At 38.1% G+C, this 27,794-nt stretch overlaps 1 protein-coding gene across 3 annotated transcripts in view; it reads left to right on the top strand.

The window, feature by feature from the left end:
- The window catches only part of SMG1 (SMG1 nonsense mediated mRNA decay associated PI3K related kinase), a 112,422-nt gene that overhangs the window by 37,897 nt on the left and 46,731 nt on the right, over positions 1-27,794 (top strand). For 2 of the 3 annotated variants that reach the window (XM_079794605.1, XM_079794606.1), the window contains 22 exons: positions 405-541; positions 1,739-1,797; positions 3,177-3,390; positions 5,556-5,681; positions 5,996-6,068; positions 6,966-7,063; positions 9,181-9,354; positions 11,581-11,805; positions 13,587-13,688; positions 14,336-14,605; positions 16,622-16,752; positions 16,882-17,043; positions 17,658-17,776; positions 18,228-18,315; positions 18,405-18,506; positions 18,925-19,065; positions 19,620-19,819; positions 20,440-20,636; positions 20,783-20,944; positions 22,582-22,736; positions 24,763-24,905; positions 25,042-25,243. In XM_079794605.1, the coding sequence (XP_079650731.1) occupies positions 405-541; positions 1,739-1,797; positions 3,177-3,390; positions 5,556-5,681; positions 5,996-6,068; positions 6,966-7,063; positions 9,181-9,354; positions 11,581-11,805; positions 13,587-13,688; positions 14,336-14,605; positions 16,622-16,752; positions 16,882-17,043; positions 17,658-17,776; positions 18,228-18,315; positions 18,405-18,506; positions 18,925-19,065; positions 19,620-19,819; positions 20,440-20,636; positions 20,783-20,944; positions 22,582-22,736; positions 24,763-24,905; positions 25,042-25,243 (3,280 nt within the window). Of the gene's footprint in view, positions 1-404; positions 542-1,738; positions 1,798-3,176; positions 3,391-5,555; positions 5,682-5,995; positions 6,069-6,965; positions 7,064-9,180; positions 9,355-11,580; positions 11,806-13,586; positions 13,689-14,335; positions 14,606-16,621; positions 16,753-16,881; positions 17,044-17,657; positions 17,777-18,227; positions 18,316-18,404; positions 18,507-18,924; positions 19,066-19,619; positions 19,820-20,439; positions 20,637-20,782; positions 20,945-22,581; positions 22,737-24,762; positions 24,906-25,041; positions 25,244-27,794 lie in introns of those variants that run through there. The other variant, XM_079794607.1, reaches the window with a different exon arrangement.

The following is a 27,794-nucleotide window of genomic DNA, read 5'->3' as shown; positions in this document are numbered from 1 at the left end:
TTTTTCTCTTCTGAGGGTCTGTCATGTTCCCAGCTGTCTTTTGGGGATTGGTTTATATAGTGATGAACAAAAGTGTGATGGGACCTGCTTTCATTGTCCAGCGGACTATGATTTTTTTTATATATATTTTTATTGGTTTCAGAGAGGAAGGGAGAGGGAGAGAGAGAGAGAATCATTGATTGGCTGCCTCCTGCAGGCCTCCCACTGGGGATTGAGCCCGAAACCTGGGCATGTGCCCTTGACCGGAATCGAACCTGGGACCTTTCAGTCCGCAGGCCGACGCTCTAGCCACTGAGCCAAACCGGCTAGGGCCGGACTATGATTTTTGATGTACTTTAAAATATTTGTGATATAATTCTACGCTTACTTATACTCAATGGATAACAAAATGTTTATATTCACAGAGCGATCGATGTCTTACTCTGATGAGTCTCGACTGTCGAATCTTCTTCGGAGGATCACCCGGGAAGACGACAGAGACCGAAGACTGACTACTGTAAAGCAATTGAAGGAATTTATTCAGCAACCAGAAAATAAACTGGTAAGTATAGCATGCTTGGAAATGGTGATAATTTTTATGTTTCCATAGTAAACTAGGTAAATGCTATCCGGAGTGGTTTAAGAAGAGAAAGGTTTGCTTCTAAGGGGCAATAATAGGGATTTCTTATTCTAGATAAATTTGGCCTGTATTATGATGATATAGAATTTAATGCCCCTAATTCTGTAATTTATCTACCATTGTTGGATCCACATTGGTTCTGCAATAAAGTGCTTTTAACACATGTATTGTGTTGTCCTCAGAAATTTTTTTTTGTGTTTCAGAACAAAATATCTGTTGTTTTTCATATGTGAAATTGGGGTAGGGGTTACATATTTTGTTCATGGGTGAGTTTGGTCTGGTGACCAGCGCCAAGTAAATGGAAAACTCTCTCAAGGACAAAATGCAGGAGCAGTTACATATTTCTCTCTACCCCAAGTAATTCTCCTAATGTTAAATTAAGAATTTGATAAGGAGTAAGAGAAAAATTAATGAGAAATTGTATGGTGAATCAAATAATATTTGATTCAAAGCAAGCTTCTTCCCCAACCCCCAAATTTTATTATGAAAAATTATAAATATACAGAAAATTGAAAGAATTTTACAGTGAACATCATATGCCCATCATCTAAATTCTGTCATTAACATTTTACCATATTGCTTTATTATATACTCATCTATCCCCATCAATTCATTTTTTCAAAAAATCCATTTCAGAGTAAATTAAACCTTTTGAGTTTTTTTTTACCCCCATTGATGATCATGGCTCTGTTTTGTTTTGTTTTGTTTTTTAAAAAAAATATATTTTATTGATTTTTTACAGAGAGGAAGGGAGAGGGATAGAGAATTAGAAACATTGATGAGAGAGAAACATTGATCAGCTGCCTCCTGCACACTCCCCACTGGGTATGTGCCCGCAACCAAGGTACATGCCCTTGACCAGAATCAAACCTGGGACCCTTGAGTCCACAGGCCAACGCTCTATCCACTGAGCCAAACCGGTTAGGGCAGCTCTGTTTTATATGGATAAATTTTTTTCATAGTCTGAAAGGAAATTTACAACATTCCTGATATATGCTAATTGGGGACTGTGAGCTGTTATCCAGTTATAATTTGGAAGGGGACACAAGAAAAAGTATACAATGTTATTCTTAAAAGTATAGGAATTTGAAGTTTTTATAAATATGTGTTTTTTTTAAGGTACTAGTTAAACAATTGGATAATATCTTGACTGCTGTACATGATGTGCTTAATGAAAGGTAAGTAACATAATGGTTAAATTAAAAATGTATATTTTTTGAAATTATTAAAAAATAAGCAAGATAAACCCATTGGTTTCATTTATGAACATCTATTTAATGTTTCATTGGGTTCTCTTGTCATCTTTATCTGTGTTAAAGTATATGTTAATAACCATTGACTACAAATGGAATCCTTGAAAGAGAATATAATTTTTTAAAATTTGTTAACGTAACTGAATAATTGAGGATTGACATATAGGGTGACATAAACTCTTAATGCAAGCATGAATGAATGAATGAATGAATGCAATTAATGTTTGTAAACTAGAGAATTTTGAAATTGCTTAGAGAGTAAAGGTGAAATGGATCTTCCTTTTTTAGGCAGTTCAAACCTAGTCTATGGGGCTACTGGGGTTCTCCAAAGGTATGCAGTCATTTATTTGTATGGTGGCTTCCAAAGAATTGTAGTGTTGGAAAGCACCCAAAATTTATCTCAGCAGGTCATGAACCTTACTGTTTTATGGTGGTTTTATTTTATACAGTTACCTATTATACTTAAACTAGAGGCCCGGTGCATGAATTCGTGCACTAGTGGGGTCCCTCGGCCTGGCCTGTGGGGATCGGGCTGAAACCAGCTCTCCAACACCCCCAAGGGGTCCCGATTGCGAGAGGGTGCATGCTAGGCCGTGGGACCCCACCATTGCATGATTGGGCCAGGGAGGAACATGGGAAGTTGGCCAGTCGGGGAGGGACTATGGGAGGGCTCCACGGCTGGACGCCAGCAGCAAGCTAACCTACTGGTTGGAGCATCTGCCCCCTGGTGGTCAGTGCACGTCATAGCAAGTGGTTGAGTGGCCTTAGCATACCATTAGCATATTATGCTTTGATTGGTTGAACGGCCGACCAGATGACTAGACACTTAGCATATTAGGCTTTTATTATATAGGATGAGTGTTGTTATTCTTTTAAGTTTATTATATTTAACATATAAGTTTCCTATTTTTATAGCCCTTACATATTGAACATTATGTAGTATATATACTTATAGTGTTTTTTATCTAATTATTTGTTACTGCCTTTTTCTATGAATCATTTAATGAAGCTTGAGATGGAATTGAAAGCATGAATTTTAGCATTTTTTGGTCTTGCCTTACTGTTTGTAAGTAATTGAATCTGTAAAAGAAAGCCCAGTGTCTAATTAAGGTGCTTTTGAGTACTGCAGGATAGAGAGAATAGAGAATATTTAAAGTGAGTAAAATCTCAACCTTTTATGTAGTTTGAATAGAATTTAAAAAGAAATCATTTTAAGACATTCTTTTGTAAGATGTGTCATTCTTGTCATCCTTGAAAGCTTAAGCTTTTTGTGTATTTTGTTTTGTTTGCATTAAAATAAACAGTAGCAAATTGCTTCAGGAATTGAGACAAGAAGGAGCTTGCTGTCTTGGCCTTCTTTGTGCTTCTCTGAGCTATGAGGCTGAGAAGATCTTCAAATGGATTTTTAGCAAATTTAGTTCATCTGCAAAAGATGAAGTTAAACTCCTCTACTTATGTGCCACCTACAAAGCACTAGAGACTGTAGGAGAAAAGAAAGCCTTTTCATCTGTAATGCAGGTAAGATTGGGGGGCGGGCGTGTTTCAGTGCTTGGAAAGAAAATTGTCTTTAATACATGTCCTGCGGAGGGGAGCTTGAAAAAAGGAAACTTAGAATAGAGCTATCTACTGATAGTAAATGTGATATAAGTAAAATTCCTCTTTTTGAATTTGAGTAAAGGACACACATTAAAGATAGCCTTAAAATAAGTTAGGTTTCCTACCCCCCGCCCCTCTGCTTTTTAGAAGCTTTCCTTTGAATTTGTTTAGTACTAGAATTATTTGCAGGTTTTAAAATAGGAACTTCATGGAATAGGAGGGGCTTCTTATTTTTTGAGGGAGACAGAAACTGAACATCACAAGTCATACTAGGCTTTTTTAGGTTTGATAATATGTCAAATATTCTTATTCCAAGTAATATAAAATAATTGTATAAATTGATATCAGCCCTACTTAATTCTATTCTGCCTTTTTAAAGGATGCATTTTTTTTTCTTGATTCTGGAGATCATGAAAAATTTTTTTGGAAAAGATTCGAAAATTATCTGTAACTAACAGCATAACACCAAAAGGGCTTATCCTGTATAGTTATTTATTTATTTGTTTGTTTGTTTGTTTATTATTGATTTCAGAGAGATAGGGAGATGGGAGAGAGAGAGATAGAAACATCAATGATGAGAGAAAATTATGGATCTGTTGCCTCCTGCACGCCCCCCAATGGGGATCAAGCCCGCAACTTGGGCATGGGCCCTGACTGGGAATCGAACTGTAACCTCCTGGTTCATAGGTCCACACTCAGCCACTGAGCTACGCTGGCCAGGCTATCGTATATAGTTTTTATATTATGAACTTTCCCCCAAAAATTTATTTTGAAACTTAAAATCCACAGGAACTTCAGTATAGTGAACACCATGCATCCTTTACCTAGATTTGTCACTTATTAACATTTTGCCACAGTTATTTTATTTTTATACATACACATATACTTTTTGCTGAATCATTGGAAAATAAATTACACCTATCTTGACAATTTACCCCATAATGCTTTGACATGTATCTCCTAAGAATAAGGCTATTCTCTTATATAACAAAATGATAATTTTATTACATAATACAACCTATATTCAGATTTCTACAGTTACCTCTAAGATGTCTTTTATATCTTGTGTCTTACCCGACATAAGAGTCAGGCATTGTGTTCAGTTTGTACCTCTTTAATCTTTCTCAGAAAGTTCTCTGTACCTTTTTGTCTCCCTTATTTTATAGAATGATCTACTTTCTGGGCTTATCTGATTATTTCTTTCTGATTAGATTTAGTTTAGACATTTTGGTCACTAATACTTCATAGAAAGTTTATACTTACTATTGCATCACACCAGTAGGCACATAAGTTCAGGTTGTCTTCTCTGAGATGAAGAGTTTGATTACCTGGTTGAGGTGATGACTACTAGGTCTTTCCATTGTGAAGGTTGTTTTTTTTCCCCCTTTGTATTTAGTGATTAATCTGGGCACAACATTGTAATATTTCAATGATTTTTAGCATCCATTCATATTCTGTCTATAGTTTATATAACATTGGCTGTTGAAAAATGTTTTCTAATTCTAGCATTTCTACATTTATAACATTCTTTTATAAAGACAAGCTTTCATTTTTTTGGGGGAAAAGTGGCTTTAAATAGCTGCAAAATATTCTATGAGTGGTATGCCATATATTTATTTAAAAGAAATATGGAGTGGTAATAGCCTATAAGTCACTCAAGAGTTGGGGCCATGTTAATCTCTTAAGTCATTCCAGTTTGAAGCATGTATTAATATTTTCAAGCATAAACTCCATTTTTTAATTAGAAAGTAATTGTGGTATTTTTTAAATGTTCCTAAGCACATATTAGTTTTTGTACTTGAAATTTAATCACATCAATGCATTAAAGAGAGCACTTAGGAATAATGTAGATGTTACTTAGAAATAATTTTAACAGACATCAAAGAGGAGAAAACAGCATTTGTTTCCAGCCTGATACCTTAGTGGAATGAAATGTTTTCAACTTTTTTTGAGCTAAAACTATAGAATTTCTTTTCTTTGGTATTATAGTCAGATTTGGATACAGTCACTATTAAATAATGAACCTAATTTGCTTGTTTTCTTCCTGTTTTGTTGAATGTTCATGGTTTGCAATTTTTATTTTTTAGCTTGTAATGACCAGCCTGCAGTCCATTCTTGAAAATGTGGATACACCAGAATTACTTTGCAAATGTGTTAAGTGCATTCTTTTGGTAGCTCGATGCTACCCTCATATTTTCAGCACTAACTTTAGGGTGAGTACCCCAACCCCCTCTTTTCTGATGATAGAGCGAGAGATTGATTGCATGTATAAGGATCTGGGAACTCAAGTAGAAAACAAAGCTTCTGATCCTTTGAGTATAATTAAGTGGTGTTCAAGGATCCAGGATTGAATGGTGCAGCATTAATGTTTTTATAAAAAACACTATTTTCTGACACTCCCTTTTTCGCTTTCAATGTAAAGTAGGTAGTCCTTTCTAGGGTCACTTACTCTGAAATCATCCAAAAGTGGAATAGTAGTAAGACCTTAAATTTAAATTGCTTGGTTCCCTTCTCTGTTTCCATCCAGGATACGGTTGATATATTAGTTGGATGGCATATAGATCATACTCAGAAACCTTCGCTCACACAGCAGGTGTCTGGTAAGTGGTGCAGCATATAACAGTTATGTAACTATTTTGGGAAGGAGCACTGATCCCTCAAAGACCAGCTATTAATTGTTTCACAGATACAGTTCGGCTATTATAAATGAACATTACTTGTTAGCTAAATTTAGCTTTCAAAGGGAAATTGTGTACTTTGTAGTAGATAGGGAGAGTCCAAGTACAGATTATAATGCTCCAGTAAGAAATTGAAAGGACTTAACCAAGTCCTTTGTGGCATGTGCTGGTAGGAGGGGATATAATAGTTGTCATATCCTGAAATATAGAATGGAAGGTCCTAGATATTTGTGTCTTGTGTTTTTTTGTTTTTTTTTAATTAAAACACACACAAACAATTGGATTTAGAAAATTGTCATAAATGATAGAGAAAAAAATTTTTTTAAGTTTAAATGAATGACTAGCAGGACTCACTTAGACACTTCAGCCCGTTCTAAGTGCTACAGTTTCTCTTAGCTTATTTGGTGCAGTAAACTTCTGAAAATACTGTATGCAGGTGAATCTGGTTCTGTGTCATTTACTCTGGGGAAATCAGTGGATACCTTTGGTGGCTAGCTGTAGCCCTAGAATAAATAACCAGGCTGGTGGTTGGTAAGTTGTGGCATTTTCGTCTAAGCCATGTGTATAGTGACAATATGGTTATTAAGTCTGCTGAAAAATAAGGACATGAGATACACATTCTGGAGAACATTAATCTTTGCAGCATTTAAAAGATGTTGGTTAATCATGCTTAGCATGCTTAATAGTAGTCCTGGTTTTGTGATACAGGTCATATTTTAAGAGTTGGCAAGTTGAAAACCAGATGTCTTTTAAAATAAGGCTCTCAAATATATTTTTTATTTGGATTTTTATTTTTCAACTTTCTTATATGATTCCCAGGGTGGTTGCAGAGTCTGGAGCCATTTTGGGTAGCTGATCTTGCTTTTTCTACTACTCTTCTTGGTCAGTTTCTAGAGGATATGGAGGCATATGCTGAGGTGAGTATAGAGAAAATTATTTTCTAAAATTTTGGTTAAAAACAAAACAAAGCATTAACCAGTGTCTTAAAGTGCTATATTTTAAAATAAGTCAGACCATCTGACATTTGAACAGGAATTATAGAACCATTGCCAATATTTTATTTTTCTTAGATGAATTTTTAAGTTACCAGCAGAATTACTGAAAAGACTGAAAGAAAAATTGTAGGCCTAATTTTGCAAAGCTTGAAATAATGCTGGTAGCTTTCTGAAGATATTTTCTGTAGTTCACTCTTTCTGATTTTTTGTTAACTAAAAGAGACTTAAAAAGTGAGGTGAGGCCTGGCTGGTGTGGTTCATTTGATTGGAGCGTTGTCCTGTGCACTGAAGGGTCGCCAGTTTGATTCCCAGTTGAGCAAGTACCCGGGTTGCGGTTTCTTCTCTGGTGGGGGTGTGTTTGAGAAACCGATTGATGTTTCTTTTTCTCTCTCCTCTAAAATCAGTAAAGACATATCTTCTGGTGAGGATTTAAAAAAAAAAAAAAAAGTGAGGTGAATTGTTAAAAAGTATAAAAACCCCTAAAGACTTTCCTCTTACATGATTGGAGATCATATAGATCATACTTTGGAGGACAAGACTTGGTTTCCACAAACTGTTGCAGCTGTCCAAGTGCATGTAGCAGCTTTAAGAGTGCTGCTGAAGTCTCTGTTACTGGTTCTTGGCTTTCCTGGCCATACTGCTATGGCTTAAATCTGCCGTTATCTGTTTGAATCTTTCTGGTTTTCTTCCCTACTCAGATCTACAATAATTCTTGTTTGGTGTTCAAGGCTTCCATTAAGATTTAGCTTCATATTTTTGTTATACCTTGGCTACTTCTAGCCAATAAGAATTTACTACATTTTTTAAAAATATTTTTTAATTGATTTCAGAGATGAGGGGAGAGGGAGCGAGAGATAGAAACATCAATGATGAGGGAGAATCATTGCTGGCTGCCTCCTGCAAGCCCTACACTGGGGGTCAAGCCCGAAACCCAGGCTTATGCCCTGACCAGGAATTAAACCGAGACCTCCTGGTTCATACGTTGACACTCAACCACTGAGTCACGCTGGCCAGAAAAGAATTCACTACTTTTAATGGCACCAGTCTACTTGCCCCCTTTCAGAAAAAAGCTAGGGAATATTTTGTTTCCACATGTTTCTTTGCCCCTCATACCTCAAATGTCTTTGTTCCTCTCCCACTTTTCAAGCTGATCTGCCTCTCTGAAGCCACTTATTCTAGTTTGTAGAGACTCTTCCCTTTGATAGCCATAAAATCTAATTCTCTTTCATTATGTGGTTGTATAATTATCAGTAGTGATATATTGGTTCTACTATCCCATTTTTTACTAATCTTTTCCTTTTGAGTATATCTTTTTTTTTTTTTGAGGATTTAAAAAATTTTTTTAATTATTTTTTTTTATTGTTTAAAGTATTACATGTAGTAGTACATATATCTCCTTTTTTCACCCCATTGACCTTCCCCCAACCTCCTCTACCCCCTGTCACATGCCCTCATCCCACCCCCCAATGTCTTGTGTCCATTTGTTGTGCTTATATGCATGCATACAAGTCCTTTGGTTGATCTTTTTGAGTATATCTTACTTCTGCAACTAGATTATAAATCTGGGAACCAGATCTTACACTTTTTACCTCTCCTCCTCCGCCTCTTCCTCCTCTCTCCCCCCGCTTCTCTCTCTCTCTCTCTCTCTCTCTCTCTCTCTCTCTCTCGTGTGTGTGCATAATTTTGGTGTGGAGTACTTATTATTTAGTTGAGTATTTCGAATACTTGGAATGAGATTTTACCAAAAAACAATTTAGAAATGGCAACAGTTTCTGGCTTCATTTATACCAAGATAAAACTATAGTATATGTACTACAATTCATTTTTTCTCAATACCTATCTGAATTGGTACAGAGGTTATTTCCTTAATCTACTGAGGTTAATATTGGCTTATTTAATTAGAAATAAAAATCTACTTTTACAACTAGATTCATGTTTCCTTTTCTCATAGGCCAAAATACCTCTTTATTTGTAAAAATCTATTATAAAGTTATTTGAAGTGTCTTACTTAAATAAGAATGCTGTGAATTAACTCCTAGGACCTCAGCCATGTGGCCTCTGGGGAGTCAGTGGATGAAGACATACCTCCTCCTTCAGTGTCATTACCAAAGCTGGCAGCTCTTCTCAGGGTATTTAGTACTGTGGTGAGGAGCATTGGGGAACGCTTCAGCCCAATTCGGGGCCCTCCAATTACTGAGGCATATGTAACAGATGTAAGTATCTTTAGGAATTCTAAGTATTATTCAAGAATAAAATTGTTTTGTATTGTAAATGCTTCTGATTACCTGGTATTCTATTATTAACCCTTTATTTGTTTAGCATGTATGTATTTGGCTGCTTTCTTAAATAGCCAGGAAAGTTGGGAATTCTACTATATTCTACCCTACTCCTACTTCCTCCTTTTCCCCCATGAAAAAAAAGTCCACTGTGAATTTTAAAATGTCCATGAACTTTTCTGTTAGGAGATCCTTCATTGATCCTTTTTTCTTGGTTTTGAACATATATTAAATTTTTTCCTTTTTTTAATAAGTATTATTTTATTTTTAAATTATTGAGGCTCCTTTTAGTTTTCAACATACTAAGAATAGCACACTATAGAGAAAGCCTCAAAAAATAATTTTCTGTGAGCATGACAGGATGAAACAACTTGATAGGCTGACATCAAAGGATATCCTATCTAATAATAGAGTAACATGTAAATTACCATCACTCTGCTAGGCCCACGATTGGGCGGCGGGAGGCTGGGGGGCGGGACTCGGGGTGGCCTATCCGGCCAATGAGAGGCACGGATCCGCTGCCACTGAGGGGGGCTACCCTGCTGTTGAGAGGCGCAGGGGGCGGGACTCCCGCCCCCTGCGCCTCTCAATGGCCAGATCCGCGGCCGCTGACACCCAGCTGCGCCTCTCAACAGCAGGGTAGCCAGGTGTCCACGGCAGCCCCCCTCAGCGGCCGTGGACCATCAAAAGTGGGGGAGCTGGGTGCCTGTCTGCTCTGGCACCAGGCCTTTCAGAAGCCTCCGCCAAGCCGGAGGCTTCTGAAAGGCCTGGTGCACCAGCGGACAGGCACCCAGCTCCACCGCGAAAAGCGAAAGTGTGTAGGGGACCCTACACATGCATGATTCAATCATGCACTGGGCCTCTAGTAAATATATAAGGACTTAAAATGTGTAGAAATCTGAGGTAATTAAAAGATTGCCACACTTCTGCAGCCCCCAATATCAGCTGTACTGTATTAATGTCTGGTGGGTGGGTCAGCATAATAGACATGAGACATGAAACCCCATCATTATACTCTACTTGAATAGGAAGGGAGAATTGTGTGATATAGTAAAAAAAAATTAATGTAAATAATTAAAATTTTACTGTTGGGACAAAACTCTAGTTTTTATGAGCATTACTTTTGTTGAATATATTGCTAGATAAAATAGGACCTTAATTATGTTTGTTATTCTTGGTAAGTTAATTGTGTATTTGAGCAGAAATGACTGATCTTGAAGATAATTAAAACCAGCATATTGATAGTTTAAACCTGATCAAAATGGTTTAATAACTTTGTTTCTTTGTAGCTATCTCAAAGAGGTTGTTTGATGACTGCTTCAGTGTTGAAATATGTTAACTCGTATAAAACAAAAGGCATATAATAGTATTCTAGGATAGTTATATATTAAATATACTATTTTATGAAGGTCTTTTAGGCCTTTTTAACCTATACATAGGTTTTAAAAACTTATGTGTAGTGGTTGTTGACTATTATAGAAATATTTTAGAGATCTCTTTGTGTCAATATATTTTTTTCCCCCCAAAGTTAATCTTATTAGAAATTTAGTACATTACTATTGATAACTATAGGGGGTTTTGGTTGGAAACTACACGATTTTCATAATCCTCATGTAGGTATCATATGCTATAAATAAAAATACTTTTCTTTCAAAAGAGACCATTAATACATGAACTTTCATAAGCTAAAGGTGACTCAAATGTTTAGTTTTAAAAGGGTCTCTAGGAGTTTTATGTATTGGTATTGATTGTCCAAAGCCCAGATGCTAAATTACAAAAAGTTATTCTCATGGCAGGTTATTCCAATGCTGTTAATACCGTTACTGTTCTAAGTTCTGGTGTGTTTCATGATTATAAAGATTCTGAACTTCAACCATTTAGTGATGTTGGGCGCATAGGAAGCCTGTAGAATGGAAATAGAGGATGGCAAATTCCATTTCCTGTCACAGTAGTACTTTAGAATTTTTTGGGCAAGATCATTTTTGTGTATTGTACTAAAGATACCCTTATTATTATTCAGTCTCTGAGAACTAGACTATTAAGAGACTACTGACAAGGCAGGCAGTTAATTTTCAGTTGAAACTGCATTAAATAGAAAATATTTTTTTGCTCTGTGGAAGCATGTGAATTTTTTTAAAAAGCTGCTTGTTTTCCCCATTGCAGGTTCTATACAGAGTAATGAGATGTGTGACGGCTGCAAATCAAGTGTTTTTTTCTGAGGCTGTGTTGACAGCTGCTAATGAGTGTGTTGGTGTTTTGCTCGGCAGCTTGGATCCTAGCATGACTATACATTGTGACATGGTCATTACATATGGATTAGATCAACTGGAGAATTGCCAGACTTGTGGCACAGATTATATCATCTCAGTCTTGAATTTACTCACATTGGTATGTGAATTCTTTTTTTGTTGCTTTTTAATATGTTGGTGTATTCAGGCCCTAAAATTTAAATTGATATGGTTGTTTGGGGCTTTTTTGAGTACATTAGTCTTATTTATATAACCTAGTTTGCTTTTGCCCCTAGTATCTATTTACTTTTGGTGTTTGATGGCTCATCTCAGTGTAGATATATTCCTTTTTTTTTTTTTTATGAAACATTATCCTTCACATGAGACTATCTAATATCTTGATAAATACTGTATATGAGAAGGTATTTGATAGCTTTTTTGAAAGACCTTGGTATGTTTTGTTTCCCATATGAAACTTTTATAGTTTTAATTGTTAACCATAAATATTCCCCCTCAATTTTTTATTATTAATAGCATCATGAATTTCTACATACTTAATACTACTCATTTTCTTTCATTAAAAACACATGGCTCATCTAGTTTCATCTAGGCCTTTGACTTGCCCTCCTCCTCCTTGCTGTCCCTCCATCCCCAATTGAATTATTTTAAAAGCAAATTCTAGATAATACTCTGCTGAACATGTTTACCACAGCTGCACTTCCCTTTGTTGGTGTAAAAAAGAAGTCTTATGTTAAATTGAAATTTAAAGTATAGAATATATAACCTTGGCTGGTATGGCTCAGTTGGTTGAGCATTGGTCCACGAACCGAGAGGGTCACTGGTTTGATTCATGGTCACGTCATAGGCCTGGGTTGTGGCCTCGATCCCCAGTAGGGGGGCGTGCGGGAGGCAGCCCATCAATGTTTCTCCCTCTCTCTTCCTTTATCTCTCCCTCTCTCCCTTCCTCTCTCTCAAATTAATTTAAAAAAATTTTTTTAATGTATAGCATTGTCTGGCCGGTGTTGCTCAGTGCTTGAGCATTAAGTTATGAACCAGGAAGTCATTGTTTGATTCCCGGTCAGGGCATATGCCCGGGTTGTGGGCTCAATCCCCAGTAGCAGGTGTGCAGGAGGCAGCTGATCAGTGATTCTCTCATAGATGTTTCTATCTCTCCCTCTCTCTCTGAAATCAATAAAAACTATATTTAAAATATGTATAGCATAGATAGATATCCTACCTAATAATAGACAAATATGCAAATTGACCGTACCTTTGCTATGCCCACGATTGGCCAGGAGGCGGGGGGGGGTGGGACTCGGGTTGGCCAGGGTGGCCGATTGGGCCAGCGAGCTCACGTCCCGCCGCGGACCATCAAAAGCGGGGGAGCTGGGTGCCTGTCCACTTTGGCACCAGCAGACAGGCACCCAGCTCCCCCGTGATCGAAAGCAAAAGCGTGTAGGGGACCCTACACGTGCATGATTTAATCATGCACTGGACCTCTAGTAAATATATGATATAGTATTTTGGTGGTGTTTTTTTTTTAATAAATGGACTATTTTTCAGAGCAGTTTTTGGTTTACAGAAAATTTACTAACTAAATTTTATAGTTTACTTTAGGGTTCATTCTCTGTACATTCTGTGGGTATTGACAAATGTATAGTGCCATATATTTACCATTATAATATCATATAGAATAGTTTCACTGCTCTAAAAAATCCCATGTGCTCCACCTACTCCTCTTTTCCTCCTTCCTCTTAAGACCCCGACAACCACTGACATTGTTACTGTCTCCAGGGTTTTGTCTTCTACAGAGTGTTGTAATTGGAAACATACAGTATGTAACCTTTTCAGATTGGCTCCTTTCATTTAACAGTATGCATTTAAGGTTCCTCAGTGTTATTTTGTGACTTGATAGCTCGTTTTTTTTTTTAATTCACTTAGATTGTTGAACAGATAAATACAAAACTACCATCATCATTTGTAGAAAAACTGTTTATACCATCATCCAAACTACTGTTTTTGCGTTATCATAAAGAAAAAGAGGTAAGTAATTCATAATTACTCTTTTTAATTTAGGTCATTGAAGAGTTTGGTTAATCTTGTTTATAGACTATATAAATGAAATGATAAATACTTGATTTAGAATATAGTGGTTATAATGATTGCTTTAACTTCGTATTTATAGATTACAGTACTATATACCTTGATGAATGATTGCAAGATATTCTTTTTAGATTTTCATTAGTTTTTATTAAATTTATTGAGAACTATTGTGTATATTATACATAAAACTTCATTATTAGTTTCTCAACTGACTCCATATTTAAACCACTATAGACTTTCTAAGTAGATGTAGTGAAACCAATCTTAATGAACTCTGTTTGTATATGTGTTTTGACACTGGCTGTTTTTTTAAAAATGTCCTTTTAAGAAATTTCATATGGCCAGTTTTAATTTAGAATTTCCTTTCTTCATAATAAAAACTTATTACAAAGAAACCTACTGAAGTGTGTAGTTCCCCAAAAGGTTGGGTTTTTTGAAATTAAGATCTTTAGTGTTCTATGCAGTAAATTTATCAATCTTAAATTGATTTGCTTCATCACCATGTGGGCATAGTAGTTTATTTTCTATATAATTATAGAAGATTTGTTTTCCATTGAATTGTTACTTTCCTGAATTCTCTTTTTTAGGTTGTTGCTGCAGCCCATGCTGTTTATCAAGCAGTGCTCAGCCTGAAGAATATTCCTGTTTTGGAGACTGCCTATAAATTAATTTTGGGAGAAATGACTTGTGCCCTAAACAACCTGCTACATAGTCTACAACTTCCTGATGCCTGTTCTGAAATAAAGCATGAGGCTTTTAAGAATCATGTATTCAATGTAGACAATGCAAAATTTGTAGTTATATTTGACCTCAGTGCCCTGACTACAATTGGAAATGCCAAAAATTCACTAATTGGGGTGAGTCTCTACTTGTAATCACTTTATTTAAATTGAACTCTCTTCTCATTCCATATTTATGAATTTCATTTACTGTCATGTCAGTGCATCAACAGAATCCCTATGGAATAAATGGCCATATTTAGGACATGCCTGAATAATTTAAATTAACAGGAATATTTTCTTGCCATTATGTTAAGCTCTCTCTCCTTCCTTTCCTTGACAACTCCTTGATAAGATATCTAAAATACTTGTTTTAATTTTTAGAAAACCTTTCTTATGAATTTCTCCTATTTTAACATGCTTATAGAAAAGTCATCAACATTTTCCACAGCTCAAAATTTATATAGTTCTTTTGTGTGCAGCCCCTTCCTTCCTTAGTACTTTTCTCATTCTCTTTACTAAAATCAGTGCCTACTTATGGCCTCATTTTTTGACTGCCCACTTTTTAAGAATATTCATATATGATTTCTTTGGAGAAAGAATAACAGTTTTTTTTCCTTTAAGCAGTGTGAAGTGACCCTGTTTTTTCTTTGTAATTATTGCTACAGTTTATATATTTTTCCTAGTGGACCTTGCAGGATTGAAAAAACATTATCTTATATAATAATCCTACATAATAAAGAGGTAATATGCAAATTGACCATCACTCCAACACAAAATGGCCGCCCCCATGTGGTCACAAGATGGCCAGCAGGGGAGGGCAGTTAGGGGTGACTGGGCCAGCAGAGGAGGGCAGTTGGGGGCCACCAGGCCTGCAGGGGAGAGCAGTTAGGCGTGACCAGGCCAGCAGGGGAGGGCAGTTAGGGGCAACCAGGCCGGCAAGGGAGGGCAGTTAGGGGTGACCAGGCCAGCAGGGGAGGGCAGTTAGGGGTGACCAGGCCAGCAGGGGAGGGAGTTGGGGGCGACCAGGCCAGCAGGGGGGGGGCAGTTGGGTCAGCAGGGGAGCAGTTAGGCAGGGGAGTGGTTAGGGGCAATCAGGCAGGTAGTCAGGCGAGCGGTTGGGAGCCAGCAGTTCTGGATTGTGAGAGGGATGTCCCAGATTAAAGAGGGTGCAGGCTGGGCTGAGGGACACACACACATACACACACACACACACACACACCTGTGCACGAATTTCTTGCACCGGGCCTTAAAGAGTAATTGCATGTAACTAAGATTATGCTTTCTAAGAGAATGGAGGGGAAAAATCAAGATTTGGATGTTTATACTTGCATGCTGTTCATATTGTTAGATCAGATTGCTTCATCTCTATCCCTCCATAGCTATTCCTTCCCTCACTGCCAGTTATAGCTTATGTTGGAAGGCTGCAGTAGACTCTTCCTTTCTTTACACTTTGAAAAATTGATTGTTGTGTAATTCACATTGTATACAGATTTGAGGAGGTTTATGTCCTGCTCTCTGGGAACAAGGAGAAGGGGATAGAGCAGTCAGGTGGAATGGAGCATTTTAGCATGTAAAATGCTAAGGATGGCAGTATGTTTTTTTCTCAGTGGATAGGGCATTTTGCTATTTGCAATATATGAAAAATTGAGGAAATCCAATGTATTACACTAAAGGGTACAGAGGGCTTTGTTTAGGCCAGGATCAGTAAACTACAGCCCGTGGGCCAATTGTTTTCTCTCTGTAAAAAAATCTTTATTGAAGTATAATTTACATACCATACAATTCCCATTTAAAATTACAAGTCAGTGCATTGTAGTATATTCACAGAATGCAACTATCACCAAACACCTGTTTTTGTAAAGAAAGTTCTATTGAAACACAGCCACTCATTTATTTTGTCTATGTGTGTCTTCTTACTGAATTGGCAGAATTGAAGGATTGGACATTGCAATAGAAGCGTCATATGGCCCCCAGAGTCTTAAGATATTTACTCTCTTATCTTAACAAAAGGTGTTTGCTAACCTCTTGTTCAGTGTACTAAATTGTTTCCAAATTTAAATGTCATTTTAATTTTATAATATGTATAGACATATTTGCTTTGGTACACATATTGGAGGAGTCAAACACTTACTTTGTTCTGTACATCATCAGATGTGGGCGCTGTCTCCAACTGTCTTTGCACTCCTGAGTAAGAATCTGATGATTGTGCACGATGACCTGGCTGTTCACTTCCCTGCCATTCAGTATGCAGTGCTTTACACTTTGTATTCTCATTGTACCAGGTACTGTATGTACAAATATTTCTTAAGAAGAAAAAATATTTATTTAAAGGGCTAGTATACCCTTTAAAGTACAGTTTAAAAAAAAAATGTGCTGATTTAACTAAAGATGATCCGAACTTTGTCTTCCAGGCACGATCACTTTATATCTAGTAGTCTCAGTTCGTCATCCCCGTCTTTGTTTGATGGAGCCGTGATTAGTACCGTAACTACAGCTACAAAAAAACATTTCTCAATTATATTAAATCTCCTGGGAATATTGCTTAAGAAAGATAATCTTAACCAGGACACAAGGTAACTGAGTAATATTTTATGTTAACCTCCTAATTTTTAAAAAATATATATTTTTAAAATCACTTTCAGAGAGGAAAGGAGAGGGAGAGAGAGAGAGAAACATCAATGATGACAGAGAATCATTGATGGGCTGCCTCCTGCATGCCCCTTACTGGGGATTGAGCCTGCAACCTGGGCATGTGCCCTAACCGGGAATCAAACCCAGGACCCTTCAGTCTGCAGGCCGACGCTTTATCCACTTGAGCCAAACCGGCTAGAGCACTTTTTATTAATTTGACTTCATGGTTTGAGAGTAAGGAATGAAGATTTTTGAGTTGGGGTATAGCAACTTCTTCATTATGAAGCACTTTAAAATTTGGTGTTATTATTTAATCTGGGATTTCTTATTCTTTTTCAAAAGAATTATATGACTCCCAATGTTTTATGGATAAATATATTTATATAGATTTTTTTAACGGCATGCAATTTTTGACAAAGGGATTTCTGAAGTTTCAGTTGTTTACTATTGCTTGAGATATTTTAAAAACCAAAAGAAAACTAATGTAAGAAGAGGAGATTTTTAACATTGAGTTTATCTTTTGTAATGTAAAATCACTGTATATTTTGTATTTCAGGAAACTGTTAATGACTTGGGCTTTGGAAGTGGCTGTTTTAATGAAGAAGTCTGAAACATATGCACCTTTATTCTCTCTTCCATCTTTCCATAAATTTTGCAAAGGCCTTTTAGCCAACAGTAAGTTTCTGTGCTGCTTCTAATTTTGTTAAGACGTAAAAGGGGATCATTGGTAATGGGAGAAAGATAGTCACTTAAGTACTTTCACGTCCTGAAATGTATAATCCCCATTTTAATGAGCGATGGAAAATCTGTTTTGGTTTTTTCTTCATTCTTAATATGTCAAAAATAAGTAGTTTTAGGTGTTTAAGTGGTTGTCACATTTTAAAACTTTTGTGATGTTATATGCTTTATGAACTTTTGAAATTTCCTTCAGAAAAAGATTTGGGTAAAGACTAGCCATTCTTAAGTATCATTTTCCCAAATGTTAGTGCCAGTGAGAATTCTAGGCACAGGCAGAGCTTACTCCATAGTAGGCGCTCACTGTTTGTTGAATGTCAGAAAATTATGATATGCTGGCATAGAAATTCCTTTGGCAAGCTGAAAATAACTCTCTTTTAATTTTTAATAGCTCTTGTTGAAGATGTGAATATCTGTTTGCAAGCATGCAGCAGTCTCCACGCATTGTCCTCTTCTTTGCCGGATGATCTTTTACAGAGGTATGGACTAAAGATCCTATCTTTTGACCCTAGCCCTAATAACTTGGAAATATTGCCACACCTATATCATCTGTTCCATTTTTTCACAGGTGTGTGGATGTTTGCCGTGTTCAGTTAGTCCACAGTGGGACTCGCATTCGACAAGCATTTGGAAAGCTGTTGAAGTCAATTCCTTTAGATGTTGTCCTGAGGTATAACAGTTTTGTCGGGACAAAGACATTCCATTGTTTTTATTGCCTAATATAGTTTAGGAAAAGATAAATCACCTATTAGTGAACTAATGTCACATCTTGTATGGCGCTTCTCAGTGATTGAAGAGAGATAAGCTCACGATAATTAGTGTAGAGTAATTCATGTAGTGCCAAAATGTTTCTTAGTAGTTCAGTTATTTGAAAAACTAAACTGCGATTGTTATTGTTTTGATTAAGTTAATTTGGGACGTTTAAGAGCCAGTAATTTCAGAGTTGTAATAACATTCTGTGTTTTAAAGCCTCAATTTTATTTTTTTACTTCCAAATTTAGTTAGCAAGGAAATGGCCCATTTATAGTATGTACTAACCTTTTAACTGAAACATTTTGCATGACAGTGACTTTATTTTCTGTCTACAGCAATAACAATCACACCGAAATTCAAGAAATTTCTTTAGCATTGAGAAGTCACATGAGTAAAGCACCGAGTAATACATTCCACCCGCAAGATTTCTCTGATGTTATTAGTTTTATTTTATATGGGAACTCTCATAGAACAGGGTAAGATATTTCTTTGACTCTTTAACTGGGGAAAGTAACATAGACTTGAATATCTTGGCCCTATGCCTACTTTTGAGGAGAAAATGTCAGGAGTGGTGTAGAAAATGATATTATAAAATGGGTTATTTTAGTTTATAGTAGGAACCATTGCTTTAAAATTAGCATCTGGATAAAAAAAAAAGGCCTTTGAAATTGAGAGATGAAATGTGGTTGACAGTTAACTGGTCTAAACTTTTCATCAATGCTTTGGGCAGGGGTCTGGGGGAATAGACATTCTGGAGATGCTTAGTTGGAGTTAATGTTTTAGCCTGATAGCCAGATTGTCTTTGAGCCTTTTACCCTAATCATCCATCCCTACCATACCTCCATCCTGTTTTGTCTGTAACAGATCTCCTCAAAATGAGAGGTGGGGGTATAATGCTTCTCAAACTTGCAGTTTTTGCCTTTTTGGAGTAGGAAAAATTGTAGCTCCCTGCTCCCATTCCCCTTGTAATTTTTATTACTATTAAAATGAAGTTGTCATTGTCTGTTAAATATGAAACTACTTTTCCCAGGAAGGACAATTGGTTAGAAAGATTGTTCTATAGCTGCCAGAGACTGGATAAGCGTGACCAATCAACAATTCCCCGCAATCTTCTAAAGACAGATGCCGTCCTTTGGCAGTGGGCTATTTGGGAAGCAGCACAGTTCACTGTCCTTTCTAAGTTGAGAACCCCACTGGGCAGAGCTCAAGATACCTTCCAGACAATTGAAGGTAATCGACTAGTTCTTTTGCAGACATTGTGATGTAAATACTTTCAAGCCTTATATTAAGAAATTTGTCTTTGTTAAAACAAAAATTTGAGAGTATGATATTTTTCCTTTTTTAAGTTTATTTTTTAGATACGTTTGTTAGAATAAGCTCTCATTGAATAATTGTGTTGGCAACAACATGGTTATCTATTTTTGTTTAAAAATTTAAGGGATTTGCTCTGGCTGGTTTGGCTCAGTGGATAGGGCGTTGGCCGGTGGACTGAAGAGTCCCGGGTTTGATTCCAGTCAAGGGCACATGCCCGGGTGGTAGGCTCAATCCCCAGTTGGGGATGTGCAGGAGGCAGCCAATCAATGATTCTCATGATTAATGTTTCCATCTCTCTTTCCCTCTCCCTTCCTTTCTGAAATCAAGAAAAATATATTTTAAAAAAATTTTAAGGGATTTGTGTGGAGAAAATTCTTTTCCCCCCCAAAATAAATTCTTTTATATTGAGAGTTTTGTTTTTAAATTATGGCTATACAGAGGAAACTTGATAAATGTGAATTTGTGAAATTATCTCCAAGTACTTTTGCACTTTTTAAAGATTTCCTTTAAATATGGAATGTTGTCTTTGCTTTTAGGTATTATTAGAAGTCTCGCAGCTCACACATTAAATCCTGATCAAGATGTTAGTCAGTGGACAACTGCAGACAATGATGAAGGCCACAGTAGCAACCAGCTTAGACTTGTTCTTCTTCTGCAGTATTTGGAAAATTTGGAAAAGTTAATGTATAATGCATATGAGGGATGTGCTAATGCACTAACATCCCCTCCCAAGGTTAGTTTCAATGAGCGAAGTGTTGCTCTGTAGCAGTTTCGTGGTCAAACCTGGTGGTGTGTGCAGAGCCAACTTCACAGTAGACTTGTATATTTGTTGTATGTGTGTGTGAGATAATTTGAACTTATTTTCTCTTTATTCTACAGGTCATTAGAACTTTTTTCTATACCAATCGTCAGACTTGTCAAGACTGGCTGACTCGGATTCGACTCTCCATCATGAGGGTTGGATTGTTGGCAGGTCAGCCTGCTGTGACAGTGAGACATGGCTTTGACTTGCTTTCAGAAATGAAGACAAATCTATCTCAGGTAAAGTGGTGTGATTGGAGTTAATTTTAAATCTGTTGATTGGAAAAACTTGGGTTTAATTCCTTTGCTATTATTTAATCCATGGGTAAAATAAATGGAAACTTTTATTCATTTTCAAAGTTTTTGATCTAATGTTTCATAAAAGCAATAACTTCCAAAGTTATTCATATTTTGGACTTAGAACATGTCAAAATATGAATTACTTATACATAAGGTTGGAACATTAAAGGTAATTAATTCTAAGAAATTTGTCTATAAAAGAAATAATTTTTATAAGTTATAATGATAATAGTATAATGCATAGAAAAGTATATGTAAATTGTAATGTATGCAAAAGTATATCTACACCAATAAAAGAGAAACATGCAAATTAACCATCACAACACCAAGCCATGCCCACAAGCCAATCAGGAGCGAGTATGCAAATCAACCCAACCAAGATGGCGGCCAGCCATGGAGCTGGAGTGAGCAGGAGGCTTGGGTTGCCCCCTGGCAATGGAGGAAGCCAAGCTTCCCGCCCACCCTGGCCGGCCCTGGCCTCTGCTCAAGGTTACAAAGTTTCAATTATAGAAGATAAATAAATCCTAGATATTTGCTTCCAGCCGGCCCTGGCCTCCACTCAAGGAGGCACTGAAAAGAGAAAGAAAAAAAAGGAGGGGCTGTTACCTTGGATCGCCAAGGGGTGATCATGCCAGGATGGGATGGCAGGGGCCATTGGGGGTAAGCAGACCAGCAGGAGGGACAGTTGGGGGTGAGCAGGCCATCAGTGGGGGGTCAGTTGGAGATGAGCAGGATAGTGGGGGGGGGGGGCAGTTTGGAGTGAGCAGGCCAGCAGGGGTCAGGGGGGGTGAGCAGGCCAGTGGGGGGGGGGCGGGGGGCGGTGAGCAGGCCAGCGGGGGGGGGGGCGGTTGGGGGTGAGCAGACCAGCAGGTAGAGGAGTGGTTAGGGGCAATCAGGCAGGCAGGCAGGTGAGCAGCTGGAGCCAGCAGTCCCGGATTGTGAGAGGGATGTCTGACTGCCGGTTTAGGCCCGATCCCTATAAACCAGCAGTAGGACATCCTTCGAGGGGTCCCAGATTGGAGAGGATGCAGGCTGGGCTGAGGAACACCCCCCCGCACTGCTCCCGCGACCCCCCCCTCCCACCGTGCACAAATTTTGTGCACCGGTCCTCTAGTATAATAATAATGTTGCAATGTATGGGGAAAGTGCTGGGTTGTAAGTGGGCTCAATAAGTGGGATCCAAATGTAGCAAATGTTTGTTAATGAAGGTAATGTCAGGTAATATTCAGAGACATGAAATTAATCATCTTTTAATTCATGTTTACATTTAATTTGGCTTTTATTTACTTCATGTGTTACTCCTACAGATGCCATAGTTTAAATATTGGGGAACTTTTTATTTTGTAAAGATTAACACCCATGTGCTGTTAAGGTTCTGTCAGTCACCTTTTGTAGCTACATTATATATTACATTTTAAGAATTGTAACCAAAATAATGTATTATCATGATTGTTAAAATAATTGTTAAGTACATTTGACCTTAAATAGGCTTTGATTATGTAGCTGTAAATTTAGAAGAGATTTGAATTTTAAATGTATTGATGTCTGAGTTTAATTTTTCTGAGTGCCATTTTCAGGGGAATGAATTGGAAGTAACCATCATGATGGTGGTAGAAGCACTGTGTGAACTTCATTGTCCTGAAGCAATACAGGGAATTGCTGTCTGGTCATCTTCCATTGTTGGGAAAAATCTTCTCTGGATTAACTCAGTGGCCCAACAGGCTGAAGGGAGGTAAGTTGGATGGAAGGAAATGGGTGATAGAATTTCTTTATGTTTAAATCATTTGTATTATTGTCTAACATTGTATTTAAATGCTAAAACAGCTTTGATCAATTTTAGCAGTTGGAGCTTGCTTATAAATCATTTTACTAGGGCACATCTTTAGTCTGTCTTTAGTAGCAAAAATTAGGTGTCTGTCTTATCTGTGAATTAATAGGAATTCTTCCTTAAAACAAGATCTGCCAATTACTTGGTTTATATATATTTTTTAACTTGAGCCTTAATTAATAACCTTTCACATCAGTCTGGTACAAATTATCCTTTATGGCTAGAGTAATTACTTATTAGCCCTGTACACTCAACATTCAGACTCATTCGATTTCTCTAGATAAATGAGCATGTACCATAATCTGTGTACATTGATACAAGTTTTATCAAATCTGTAAAATGTAGAAAAAAAATAAAAGAACTGCTCATAATTCCATCTCCTAATGGTAATTGTAGTTTTCGTGTATATGCCCTTTTGTTCTTTTTTCTTCTCATGTCGTTTTCTCCCCTCTTTACACAGAAATAGCAGTGTTTTTGCTAACCACATGGTTTTGCTTTTTCCACAGAGCAATATTTTAAAAAATACTTTGCCATGTTAAAATATTCTACAATATGATTTTTAATGTCATAGTTATATTTATATGTGAATATACCCGAATTTAACATCCCTGTTGTTGGGCAATAAGGTTGTTTCTGTTGTTTGTTTTTTACTACACCTTCATTTTCTAAAAAAAAATATATTTTTATTGATTTCAGAGAGGAAGGGAGAAGGATAGAGAGATGGAAACATCAGTGATGAGAAAGAATCATTGATTGGCTGCCTCCTGCATGCCCCCTACTGGGGATTGAGGCTGCAACTGTGGCATGTGCATTTGACTGGAATCGAACCTGGGACCCTTCAGTCCGCAGGCTGATGCTCTATCCACTGAGCCAAACTAACTAGGGCTTTACTACACCTTCTTAATACACGTTGGCATTTAGCTCTTTCCTCATAGTTGTGATTATTTTCTTTGAATTCATTTCTACAAGCTGATTTACTAGAAGAAAGGCTATGGATCTAAGAAAGGCTATGATACATACTCTTACTAAGTTACCCTACAGAAAAGTTTATTCCAATTTAAATCCCTAACAATAGAGTAATTGTGAACCTTTGTGAACACTGAGGGTCACTGAGAAACAAGAACCTGTTCACCATCATCAATGAAAGTATTTGTTTTATTTTACATTGCTTTTTTTTTTTAATTTAAAAAATATTTTTTTATTGATTTTAGAGAGGAGGGGGGGGGAGAGAGAGAGAGGAGAGAGACATACATCACTGATGAGAGAGAATCACTGATCAGCTACTTCCTGCGTGCCCCCAACTGGGATCCGAGCCCACAACCCAGGCATGTGCCCTTGAACTGTGACCTCCTGGTTCATGGGTGGACTCTCAACCACTGACCCACACTACCCGGGCTACATTGCTTTATTAATGGTTAATAGTAAAACTTATCCCTGTGTGTTACATTGATCATTTGTGATTTTTGAAAACCCAGATGAAGTTTTCATAGCCTCTCATTTTTTTTTCTTTATTGATCTGTGAAATTTTAATATACACTAAAATTATTGATGCTATTTAATTTCTTGACTTGTAATTTGCTTTAATATTTCTAGTGGGGGTTTTTTATACCCAGAAGTTTCAGGTTATTATGCCATTAGATCTGTTACTTTATGGATTCTTTTCTTGTATTTATTCTTCTATTAGCCTTTGCACACATTGAGATCAGATATTTATCCCAATATTTTCTGTTATTTTTGCTATCTTTCGACATTTAACAACATAATTTATTTTAAGTTGTTGGAAGGAAGAGATCCAATTTTTTGCACGCCCTATGCAAAATAATCAACTAATTATCTAGCTCAGTTTATTGAGTGATTCATTCTTTCCAGTTTTTATGGAAATGAATATGTGGATAATTTAAAAATAAGGCTAACTCAATTTGCGTTGAAGGTTTGAAAAGGCCTCTGTGGAGTACCAGGAGCATCTGTGTGCTATGACAGGGGTTGATTGCTGCATCTCCAGCTTCGACAAATCTGTTCTTACGTTGGCCAATGCTGGGCGAAATAGCGCCAGCCCAAAACATTCTCTAAACGGTGAGTAGTCAACATTTAAATAAAAGTAGTCATCAAATAATTTATACTGATGATCTTACTGCATGCTTTTAAATTTCTGCACTCTGAAATATTCATAACTGCTCTGGATCTCTCTGTATGTATAAAATACTTTCAGGTGACTCCAGGAAATCTTTGTTGTCCAAACCACCTGACTCTTCCCCTGAGGTTATAAATTATTTGGGAAATAAAGCATGTGAGTGCTACATTTCAATTGCTGATTGGGCTGCTGTACAGGAATGGCAGAATGCTATCCACGACTTGAAAAAGAGTACCAGCAGTACTTCTCTGAACCTAAAAGCGGATTTCAACTACATAAAGTAAGGTTTTTTTTTCAGTTGTAAATTATGATACTTAACCTCATTAAACAAATTTTCAGTAACTTTAAAGGCTTCCTCTGTGGCAGGAAAATGTTGAAATTGGTCATATCTACTATTGCAAGATGGTTGTAGCTCTAATGCTGTGTTCTAAAAACGACTATAGTGAGAAACCAACATTAGAAATGAGGAGGGCATTCATGTTATGTGAAAACAAACTCATAATTGTTGAAACAGTTATTTGGTATGATTCTCAGAGCCTATTCCTATTCTAAAATAAAACAATATAGAGTAGTCCCCCTGCCTCCCACCTTATCTATAGGGGATACTTTCCAAGACCCCCAGCAGATGCCTGAAACTTCAGATATTACCAAACCCTGTACATACTAAGTTTTTCCTATACATACATAACTCATGATAAAGGTAAATTAGGCAGAGTAAGAGCTTAACAACAATTCTAATATATAAAAACCCATGGTCCGTAATGTCCAAAACAACCGAAGGCTCGACCCAACACCGGAATTCAGTCCTGCAGTCAGTGCTGGGTCGCCACTGCAACCCAGCACTAACTGCCGAGGGGGCTGCGGATCAGGCCTGGAGAGAGGCCCCGAGAGAGAGGCAGGGCCTGATCAACAGCCTCTGTGGCAGCTGTTGATCAGCTGTTGCCTCTCTCTTTCTCTCTGGGCTTCACCAGCAGCCGCACCTCTGATTCTCTCTGGGCCTCTGCGTGGGCTGCTTAGCAGCCCCGCCTCTCTGATCTGGCCCAAAGATAGGCCCGGAGATGCTGACTGGCATAGAAACCAATCAGAACCAAATCTGGGTGAACTGTGAGGAGCCAGTTCCTTCCTAGGAGGCGGAGCTTTTGATGCTGGCTGGCATAGAAACCGACCAATCAAAACCAAATCTGGGTGAACTGTGAGGAGCCAATGGCTGCCTAGGAGGCGGAGCTTTTGACGTTGACTGGCATAGAAACCAACCATTCAGAACCAAATTAGCTGGCCTGGGAGGGCAGTTGGGGGTGAGATCAGCCTTCAGGGGAGGGCAGTTGGGGGCGAGATCAGGATGGCAGGGGAAGGCAGTTGGGGGCGAGATCAGGATGGCAGGGGAAGGCAGTTGGGGGCGAGATCAGGCTGGCAGGGGAGGGCAGTTGGGGGCAACCAGGCCGGCAGGGGAGGGCAGTTGGGGGTGAGATCAGGCCTGCAGGGGAGGGCAGTTGGGGGCAAGATCAGGCTGGCAAGGGAGGGCAGTTAGGGGCGATCAGGCTGGCAGGGGTGGGCTGTTGGGGGTGAGATCTAGCCAGCAGGGGAGGACTGTTGAGGGCAAACAGGCTGGCAGGGGAGGGCAGTTGGGGGCGAGAGGCCGGCAGGGGAGGGCAGTTGGGAGCAAGAGGCCAGCAGGGGAGGGCAGTTAGGGGTGATCAGGCAGGCAAGCAGACAGGCAGTTAGGGGCGATCAGGCAGGTAGGCAGGTGAGCAGTTAGGAGCCAGCGGTCCCAGATTGTGAGAGGGATGTCCGACTGCTGATTTGTAGGTTTCTATTCCAGTCAGTGTCAAAAGCTTCACCTCCTAGGCAGCCATTGGTTCCTCACAAACCGGCAGTCGGACATCTCCCAAGGGGTCCCCGATTGGAGAGTGTGCAGGCTGGGCTGAGGGACCCCCCCCCCCCCTTGCACGAATTTCATGCACTGGGCCACTAGTAACTAATAATCAAATAGAACAGTTATAATAATATACTGTAATAAAGCTTATGCCAATGTGGTATGACTCTTATCTCATAACCAATCTTATAACCTACTGATAATTGATGGCTATTAAGTATACATGGGCAGGTCACAGTGTATACATGTGAATATCTGGACAAAGGGATGATTCCCATCCCAAGTGGGATGGTGTGAGGTTTCACCATGCTGCTCAGAACAGTGCACAATTTAAAACTTATGAATAGTTTATCTCTGTAATTTTCCATTTAACGTTTTCGGACCACTGTTGACTGTGTGTAAGTGAAACAGTGTCCTAGCTGGTTTGGCTCAGGGATGATTCCAGTCATCCCTGGGTTGCAGGCTCAATCCCCAGTAAGGGGTGTGGAAGAGGCAACCAATCACTGATTCTCTCTCATCATGTTTCTGTCTCTTTCTCCCTCTCCCTCCCTCTCTGTAAAAAAATCAATAAAATATATTTTAAAAAAAAGATAAATTTGTCACTGCTTTAGAAAGGATCACATTTGATGGCATTGTTTCTAAATTAGATATGAATATAGTAAATCCTCACTAATGTCATTGATAGGTTCTTGGAAATTGATTTTTAAGTAAAGTGAAATAACATATAGGGAAACTAATTTTATTATAGGCTAACGAGAGGCCCGGTGCACGATCAAGATGGAGAGGGACACAGGAGGTTGTCCAGCTAGGGAGGGACCATGAGAGGGCTCCAGGGCGTGTCCGGCCCATCTTGCTCAGTCCCGATTGGCTGGACTGCCCAGCAGCCAGTCAGCCAGTCTGCCCCCTGGTGGTCAGTGCACATCATAGCGAGCGGTTGAGCGGCCTTTGCATATCATTA

The sequence above is a fragment of the Cnephaeus nilssonii genome (genome assembly GCF_951640355.1).
Source record: "Cnephaeus nilssonii genome assembly, chromosome: 2".
Classification (NCBI taxonomy): domain Eukaryota; kingdom Metazoa; phylum Chordata; class Mammalia; order Chiroptera; family Vespertilionidae; genus Cnephaeus; species Cnephaeus nilssonii.
The sequence above is the reverse complement of the archived record's forward strand: the minus strand, read 5'-3'. Positions and strand labels throughout refer to the sequence as shown.